General features: G+C 35.5%; 1 protein-coding gene across 2 annotated transcripts; it reads right to left on the bottom strand.

Moving 5' to 3' along the window:
- Nucleotides 1-407: 407 nt before the first annotated feature.
- On the bottom strand, nucleotides 408-7,874 carry LOC110636196 (probable methionine--tRNA ligase). 2 transcript variants are annotated; one of them, XM_021785773.2, is made up of 17 exons: nucleotides 7,583-7,874; nucleotides 7,161-7,305; nucleotides 6,310-6,463; nucleotides 5,990-6,145; nucleotides 5,336-5,566; nucleotides 5,007-5,150; nucleotides 4,091-4,181; nucleotides 3,828-3,934; nucleotides 3,611-3,725; nucleotides 2,977-3,095; nucleotides 2,827-2,892; nucleotides 2,579-2,707; nucleotides 2,337-2,477; nucleotides 2,060-2,171; nucleotides 1,639-1,928; nucleotides 1,427-1,528; nucleotides 408-874 (listed from the first exon to the last, which is right to left on the bottom strand). In XM_021785773.2, exons 1-17 carry the CDS (start codon nucleotides 7,722-7,724, stop codon nucleotides 644-646), a joined length of 2,475 nt encoding a protein of 824 aa, XP_021641465.2. In that variant the 5' UTR covers nucleotides 7,725-7,874; the 3' UTR covers nucleotides 408-643. The 2 variants fall into 2 exon arrangements, with proteins under 2 accessions (XP_021641465.2, XP_021641466.2); XM_021785774.2 differs by having other exon boundaries at nucleotides 1,639-1,874; nucleotides 7,583-7,872.
- Nucleotides 7,875-9,793: the final 1,919 nt, after the last annotated feature.

Here is a 9,793-nt window from a genome sequence, read left to right as displayed (position 1 = left end):
TTTGCATGTATTAAGTGCAAGGGCGATCTATTGAGTTGAGAACTGCTTTCCACGCTTGAATCTATGATGCGTTGTCCCTAAACCTTGCCACAAGAATTTTTTTTTTCTTCTTTTTCTTGAGAAAAACTCTAGTCCCAACTTGATGGGTTCCTTCTTATATCAATGAGATGGATTTAACATGGTGTGCAAAATTGGCCATGGTTCTACCTGATTGCAAACTAACGCTGTACAAAAATAACTTCAGAACACAGGCATAATGCAGAAGGTTGAGCTGATGCGGAATTAGGTAAATTGGTATTCTGTCCACCAAATAAAAAGTTACTTAAATAAATTCCCCAAACATATGCACCAGACAGACAGACAAACATAATTTCATAACTAATTGAAATTTGATGATCATTCTAATATGCTTTAATCCAGACTTTTTTCATTGCCAACCAAAAACAGAATTCTACAACTCCAATATAAATGAGGCAATACAAGAAGCAGTTTCATGCTCCCCATTTGTATTTTTACACAGTTCATTTAAAAAAAAAAAAAAAAGTCATTTTTACATCAAATGGGAAATGCACTGGCAAACTAAAAAGAGAAAAGCAAGTCAAAATCTAGGACTTTCTGGCTTGACTTCCAATAATTATGCTATCTAGCTTATTGATCCGCTTTGAATGGATGCAACCTTGCATACGCCAGCTGATGTGGTGAATGGAATATCTTTATAGCAGGCTACTAGATCTGTGTTGGTTTGGAGATCCACTTGCAGCGTCTCCCAGACCTTCTTCTTAGGGTTTAGGACATCGTCAGGCTGACCTTCAAATCCAGGAAAGGCAACTCTCTCCCCAACAGCAGCAGATTCAGGTGGATCAACCAACTCAAACTGAAAGAAATCCAGAGTTGATAAACTTACATCAGCAATTACATAACCATCAGCAGCAAGAACTTACTAGTCATGTCAACATTGAAATCCGAATCATCACCAATAGGAGACTACATAAATTATTATGCTAAAACATCAGCACACATCAACTACGCTCATTTGACCAACCTTAAAATTAAAAGAACCACTATTCATTTCACAACTGGTTTACCACCACCAGCCAGAATGCTGCATTCCATGAAACATGGTGACATTGGCAGTATTGTGCATTCTTTAAATATAAAGGTATTTAATACAACACAAACTTTATTGCTTGAAACTGTCAGCATAAAAATCCCTGGCAGTCTCTAAGTGCAGTAAATCCCCACTAATAGTTTCACATGCAGAAATATCATGCACTAACTCACCTTCAATCCAGCATCACCATGAAAGTCATGCTGTTCAATAATACAAGTACCTTACAGGTGTTCAAATGATTTTATGCTTGGAAACACGTCTTCAGAAACATATGCATAGATGCCAACACAACTGAAAAAGCACAGGCTTGCTTACCTTGGTATGGTCACTGTTGGAAGCAGTAAGAACCATAGCTTGTGACTTGATGCCCCTCATGGTTGCTGGCTTTAAGTTACAAAGAACACAGACCTTCCGATTCTGCAAAAACAGTCATAATCATTAACAACCTCGTAGTCAGGCAGTTCCTGAAAGTGGGAAAAAAAAAAAAAGCATCCTAGTGTTATGATCTATAAGAAAGAGACAAATACCTGCATCTGCTCTAGAGGTATATACTTGACAAGTCCGCTAACAACTGTTCTAGTCTCTACTTCCCCCACATCAATTTCTTCCACATATAGGGAATCAGCATCAGGATGCTTCTGAGCTTTCTTAATTAAGCCAACACGAATATCAAGTCTTGTGATGGAGATTTCTGGCTCAACAGTGCTCTTTGATTTCGTCGCTGCAGATGGCTTTTTGGTCTGTTGCTTCTTCCCACTACCATCTGTTAAATCACAGTCCCACCCCAAAAAAAAGAAGGTCCTACTTGTGTAAGCAACTGTTTAGAAACCAATCACCAACAACTCTTACATGGTCATAATAAACAATCAAGAGCAAATTAGCAATTGCTTCTGTGATAGAGAATAAAATTGTTTGATTGAGAAGAAAAGGACAGGAATTATTAATGACCTGAAACTTTTGTCTTCTTCAGTTGCTCAGCAATCCTTGCTGCTTCAGCTTCTGCCCTCTCAGCTTGACTTCCAGCAAATTTCTTCCTGAAGAAATCAACTTCCTCATCTTTCTGCACATCAATAAATAAGTAAATTATAACCAAGATAAAAATATGACTAGGCCCCATCCAACATGCCCACTCCCACATCAACACCAAAAGCATGCATGTGTGGATACCACCCACCAACCCCTAGACATGTGTGCACACTAATAGATAAGGTATAACAGGACCTACCAGTTCCTTGAACAATGGCTCTGGTGTCCCAATTTTGTGATTGGGAGGTAGAAACTCCCAAGGTCTCTTTGCCCTATCAATATCTCCTTTTTCATCACAAAGTGAAGCTTTCTCAGGAGGCAAATTAAGCTGCTTGAAAACCTTGTATACCAATTAAAAAAATGTGTCAGCTCAAATTAACTTCTGATAATGATAAACATTCCAGGACTGCCACTTATGGATTTACAGAGCAACTAAATTACCTCAACAGAGAAGGATGGCATAAAAGGTTCTAATAAACATGCAAGAATGCAAACAAGTCCTACAGAAGTCCTCATGACTATATTACATGAAGATTGGTCTTCCTTGTAAAGCTTCCAGAATTGGCTTTCCTATAAAAAAAAATGTAAAGGAAATTAGTTTTGCAGCAATCTAAAAACATCAAAACCATAACAAGACAGGCAAGTAATAAAGCTTCAGAATCTGAGTGATTCCGGAGTTTCAAACTTACTTGCAAATATGCATTCCCTTCACTAGAAATGCTCATCGCAATTTTCAGTCCTTGCTTTAGTTTGACCTGGAAAAATTGCAATTATGAAAATGAGAAAAATTCAAGTAATGTGCATTGTGCAACAACACTATTTATTAAAAAAACTGATACCTTCTCCATGGCTTCAACATATTGCTCCACATATTTACCAACTTCTTCAGCCAATTTCTTTGTCAGGGGATGTGAATCTGCATCCGGAGCATCTGGAACAATGGAACCATATCCTGTTCCTGTAGATTAAACTTGTCAGTTTTTCCACAATATGCACAAATGCAACAGCAACCCATCCTGGAACTTATGAACATTCAAAGGTCAAAGCGCATCAGATTGATGATTGGCCCTATTACAAAGCTCTACAAAGATTTTCAAAATAAAATGAAGGGAAAAAAAGCATGATAGTTGAATATGCATCAAGTGCATAATTTTAGGAAGGGAATTATTTAAATTAAGAAAATAGACGTTTATCTGTGCAACCAAAGCTTCAAAAATGGGAACATGGAACAATTGAAAAGGGAATAAAAGAGAAAGGAAAATTTTCAGAATTAAATAAATTTAAGAAAAGAAAGTAAATGAGTTTTTCCAGCAGTTAACTCAAAACACTAAACCTCATTATAAATGAAGGTCTACAACTCCTTCCCCACATAAGCAAATAGTGTCAAGATGTATGACTTGCCAAGACCAAAAATTCTGGCTATCAAACAATAATTTCAGAAATCTAAGGCTGAATTTTAAGCAGTTCATGTACCTGAAGGTTTAGCAATAAAACTCAAAACTCGATTGATGAAGTTGCCCAAATTATTTAGCAACTCACTGTTAAGTTTTGCTTGCAAGTCAGACCATGCAAATAAAGTATCAGATACCTGATTAACGCAAGACAAACAAATTAGCATTTTACATATTGCAAGAACAGGATGACAAATTTAACTGAAGTGTGAAAATAGGATCAGAAAGAACAGGATTACCTCTGGCCTGTTAGTTAATAAATAATATCTCCACACTTCTACAGGAATGTTTGTGTCTTTTGCATCATTACCGAAAACTCCAATGCCTTTACTCTTGGAAAACTTTCCTACAGTAACAAATAACAAATTCACCATATCAAATGCAAAACATTCCTTTCCTCATAAAGTGAAGGTTATCCTCATAGTAGTTTTTCCCCCAGTTGAGCATGATAATTTACCGATTATTGCTTAAAGAAGAAATCAATATCACATGGTTGACTAACCTGCCTCATAGTTTAAGTATTCAGTAACACTTATTGTCTTCATCATAGTCCAACTTTCACCAGTTCCCAGAAGTGTAGATGGAAACATCACCTGAAATAAGATTTAAGGATACAAGAAAACATTTACATATAAAGAAATCAAGATATTGTCAGCTTACAGATAAAATAAGAGCAAAAAGGCCCTGATAAAACACAATTACAACAAGAAGTCCTGAATTTCTCTAGCTTTCCATGCAGGATTTTAGATATGGAAAATTTTGATAAAGTTAAGTTGGCAAATCCTTAAGGAGCGCACCCTCAAGGTATAAGAATTGTTACCTTTGGGGGGGGGGGGGGGTGTGGGGGGGTTTGTGGGGTGTTGGTGGGGGGGTGCAGAACTAAGCATCCTATCTGAACAGCCAGCTAAAGTTGAGAGAAGACTGCCAAAAAAAATTGAGAACAGGAAGGTTTCAACTAGGTCCGATTTTTTCAAAGAAAGAAGAAATCCAGGCATTCAGATCAACAATCTGATATCAGGCCAGACAAACAAAAGAAAGTAATTATGGTTCAAAAGCCTATGAGAAGGTGCCGCAATACACAAACCATGCCACATGGTACTATATCATCTGAACATTCCAAGCTCCTTCAGCGGACATATTATCAAAAATAAAATTAAAGATCCATCTCTCTTACAGTTCTAAATACTACAAATAAAACAATAAAAATACTTTAATCATGATAAAAATTTTGAAAAAGAACAAAATTCACAGATTCTTGAACATGAAATTAATTTAGGATTAAGCCCCAAAAGAAAAGGCACAACCAGGGATATAAAACATTTACACAAATATTATGTGAGATCTATAATGTCTAATTTTAACATTTGATCTCTCCACACATAGATTGGCAATGAAAATCTAGAGAATAGTACACTTACAGTGTGGAATGGCACATTATCCTTTCCCATAAACTGATAAAGCTCCACATTTTCAGGATTCTTCCACCACTTCTCCCAGTCAGGTGTGTAGCACGCAGTGATTGAGACATATCCAATAGGTGCATCAAACCAGACATAGAAAACCTACAAAAATATGTAAAGGGAAGTTATCAAGTAGTGAAAATGACTACATGGATACCATCATTTACATGGAAGAAGAAACAAGAGAAAAAAAAAAAGGATAGATCAACAAGATTAAAAGACCCATTTGACACTTGCTTGGACTTTTAACTGGAAGCAATGGCAGTGTACTAAATATGTTTTCTAACCTTGTCCATAAATCTCTCATGTGGCACTGGAACCCCCCACTTCAGATCTCTAGTAATACATCGTGGCTTCAATCCTTCTTTCAACCATGCATTTGTTGCTTGAATAGCATTCTGACTCCAAGATCCAGCTATTGACATGCTCTCAATGTACTTTGTCAATTTATCCTTTAGCAGAGGAAGCTCAAGAAACAAGTGATTTGTATCGCGAATGCGTGGGGTGGTTTGACAAACCTGTCCAGGTATTAGGATAAATGCAAAGTAAAATAAAATACAGTCACATTTTTGTAATATTATTGCTACATGTGAAAAAAAAAAAGTTGCAACTATCATGACCTGTAAATTTGATAATTAAGAGCTCTGAAATAAGTTCAAAGTGAGGCACAAAGTTGGCAGATCAGCCTAAATTTCAGCTTCCACATTCAATTTATTGATAGGATCATCAAGCATTATTGCACTTATCCTAGCATAAGAAAGTTCACCTTCCCCATAGACATGAATTGAGGAATACAAAGTATCCAGTGTGAAGAGGGCCTTGAGAATTGAGATATTTAGGTTCATGGCACTATGTTTCTCTATACATTCTAGCCCAAATTATACAATCCCAGATCATGTTGCTAGAACAATGCAACTGAAACTACCAGACATGTCACATACCTTGCACCTAGGATCTTTTAACTCTGTTGGATTCAACAACTTCCCACACTTTTCACATTGATCTCCTCGAGCAGAATCATAATTACATCCTTCAGTTGGACAAGTACCCTCTACAAGCCGGTCAGCTAAAAACCTTTGGCATGTATCACAGAATAGCTGAATCATGGTAAGAGTTAGTAACACATGCCAAGATCACCACAAAAATAAGATAAATTAGGTAGTTGACACACAAAATACAAACATAACAACCAACTGGGCAATTAATGCATAGATATAAGAGCCATGTGATGTCATAAACAAAGCAAAATATGACTCCATACCTGCTGCATTGTGCTCTCAGAAAGCCATTTGTTCTCTAACAACTTCTTAAAAATTGCCTGGCAAACTTCAGTTTGCTGTGGAGTTGACGTACGTCCAAATTCATCAAAACTTATATTAAACCATTTATAAACCTCCCTATGAATTGCATGGTACCTAAAAAGGCACAGAGAAGAAGTTACAGACAATTATAAAATATTTAGCCCAATAAATGAATTATCTTATACACAAGTATCAGATAACAAACTTCTCACCACCAAGGGGAGAAAAATCCTTACAATAAAATTCAGCTGGATACATTATTTTGTCAATTAACTCTTCAATGCAAGTTCAAAAAACTAAATTTATATGAAATCAAAATGGAAGAACATATCAAAATATTTATAAGAACACAGAAATTCCGATCTCAGCCCTAAACATTGTATTGATCGTGTGGCGGCCTTCAAACAGCCTACCCGTTGCCTTTTGATTCAGAGGCTCATCAGATCTATTTTTCTACATGCCCCAACTATTGTAAACTTGGATTACCCACCCCACTTGGCTGAATTTACATTCCGACTTCTTATAGTCCATGTAAAGGATGAGGGGTGCACCAAATGTGTGCGGTAGCACTCCTTATTTCCAGAAAATAGAAGTAGCTTTCAGGCACAATATATATATAAGGCTTGATATTCATGATTCACTTCATGGTACAACATACACATGCAGTATTGGAGCCAAATATACAAGAGCTAAAACATCATATTCATCAACTAATAAGCAACATTATATATCCCTCAGCATTAACAGATATTCAATGAACAAACACTAATGGCTGATAATTATTAAACAAGTTGAGTGAAAAAAATTTTACTTGTCGCAAATCTTTTTTGGGGAGCAATTCTCCTCCATGGCCTTGGTCTCCGTTGCTGTTCCATACTCATCAGTTCCACACATGTATATGGTATTGTAGCCTCGAAGCCGGCAATATCGAGCAAAAACATCAGCGCTTAAAACAGCTGCAACAACCAAAAAAAAAAAATCATAAACAACTAAAAAAACAAAGAATATAACATATAAATACTAGCATAACGAACTCAAATTACAAAGGATTTTTTTTTTTTTGAGTCGATTCAAACGTTAAACCCACTTATGCATAAAGATACAGCTTCAACAATTCCAATTGGTTGCCAATAGAAGTAATTACAGAAACATAAATCCAAAGTATCTCAACTAGATTCTAGCCAAAAAGAAAAAAAGCAAAATACTATGAGATTGCAAAGGAAAGAGAAATACAGCCGATGATATTGCCAAGGTGAGGGACGTTATTGACATAAGGCAAGGCGCTAGTGATAAGTATGTTTCTCTTGCCAGGGATCGGGAGCTTCGGGGCCGTCTGACCCTCACCGGAGCTATTACTGGATGAGAGATCTCCCATGCCTCCGGTAGGGTTCTACAGCTCAAGTTCAAAGACTAGACGTTCACTGTTTGCTTGGAGTTGTTTCAGGCCGAGAGGCTAGAGAATGAGAAGAGAGGCGCTTCAATTTTAGGCTTAGTAGGGTTAAAGTCATTTCCCTCCTTTGCCTAACAAGTAGTACTCCTTACTCCACGCTCTTTTCAGCTGATCACTTTTTTTTTTTTTACCCCTCTCTCTAATAATGATAATAATAATAATAATAATCATCTTATTACACTGAATTTGCAATAATAATTCAATTAGATTATAGAATTGATGTAATATTAATAAAGGATTTAAAGTTTGCACTAGAAGTAAAAAATTAGTGGTTTTTATTGACATAATAATTTAATTATTTTTTATTTAAAAGAGTAAAACTTATGTTTATAAAAGTAAAAAACATATATTACGAAAACACTGAATAATCTTTCTTAAAATTGAATTTTATTAATTGAAGATTTAAATTTTATTTAATTAATATTATTTATTTTATTTATGTGGCAATTTAATAGTTATATATATATATATATTATATTAAATTCATTTTCTATTCTGTTAAAGTTTAATTATTAAATACCAATTTTTATTAAGTTGTATATTTTATATGAACTACCAAAAATAGCAATTATCATTGGAGGTCACCCAACTTTATGATAGTTTTCACTAAAGTAACTAAACTTCAATTTCGTTCAAAAAAATCACTGGACTTCAATTTTGCAGAAAGCAAACTCATTGTTCCAACTTCTGTCCAAACCTCCATCTAGGTGATGATATGGCAAATTCACGTGGATAAACCAATTAATATATACACTTATATAAGATATTTGACTTCGAAATTCTTCTTTCCTTTTACAAGACTCTTCATCGACTTGAGAGATGAAATTTATGTTTGTTGATTTCCTATTTCACTTTCCTCTCTCAAATCTTGTTACCATACCCAAATCATTGTTCTTATAAGAAGATTACGGCACATAGAATAGTAGAAACCCACATTGAAAAAGGTAAGATTTGTAATTTTGTTTGGGTGTTGTTTTGGTGCCTTTCTTTTTCTCTATGTTGACATATTGGGACCACTGTAGGAGGCGAAAAGAGCTGTTATTGTCTTCAACCAACTTTTGGGGACAAGGACAAGGACAATGGTAGACCCAAATGGCAGATTCTCTTCCAGGTACCACAATATATTTTATACCTTTTTTTGTTGTTTGTTAGAGTTATAATACAATAATGACAAATAGTATTTTATTATTGTAAGTGAATGGGTTCTACTAATAAATTAGGGTTTTGACAAAATAGTTTTCAATTTGTGTGATTAGGGTTTTCTTTCCTTTATTATAGTAAAAAGTATTTGTTTTTATGTGCTTATTTAGGGATAATTTCGTAATTGGAGTTTTTTGCAAATTGGCAGGATATGATAACCCTAACTATTTCACACTGGTTTTACATGTCAAAGGAACTAAGAGTGAATGGGGTTATTATGATGGGGTTCATTGGTCTGTCCCTTACTGTCAAAAGGATGAAATGAGTTTAATTAGGTTAGATAAATTATGCCAGGGTATTAAAATTGAAGGTTTGCTAAGGTATTTTTGGAGAGTTCCAGGGAAGGATTATAGAGAAGGGTTGAGGCCTTTAGGCTATGACAATAATGTATTAACAATGTGCCAACATGTAGAATTAGAAGGCTCAGTAGATGTTTATGTAGAGCATCTCAATGTCGATGACTTAAGAAGGGAATTTAGAAGAGGGATTGATGAAATGCAAAACAAGGGTAAATGTGTTGTAATTAAGGAGATTGATGAGGATGCTAATAATGCAGCTCATGAGAATAATGTGGAAGATGGAAATATAAATGATGGTGAGTTAGATAATGGGGAGGCAAATAGGGTGACAACAACATATTTAATTGATAATGGTGAGTTTGTGTCACGACCCAACCTATGGGCCGGATCGGCACGAGGACCTAGGCCAGCCTAAAGCCCTCGAGGCCCGTAGTAAGCCTAACTATTCCTTAATCCAATCATAAGGCCCATATTAAGCCCAATATTCATGAAAAC

This window comes from Hevea brasiliensis, chromosome 15 (genome assembly GCF_030052815.1).
Source record: "Hevea brasiliensis isolate MT/VB/25A 57/8 chromosome 15, ASM3005281v1, whole genome shotgun sequence".
Classification (NCBI taxonomy): Eukaryota; Viridiplantae; Streptophyta; class Magnoliopsida; order Malpighiales; family Euphorbiaceae; genus Hevea; species Hevea brasiliensis.
This window is presented reverse-complemented; position numbering and strand designations above follow the sequence as displayed.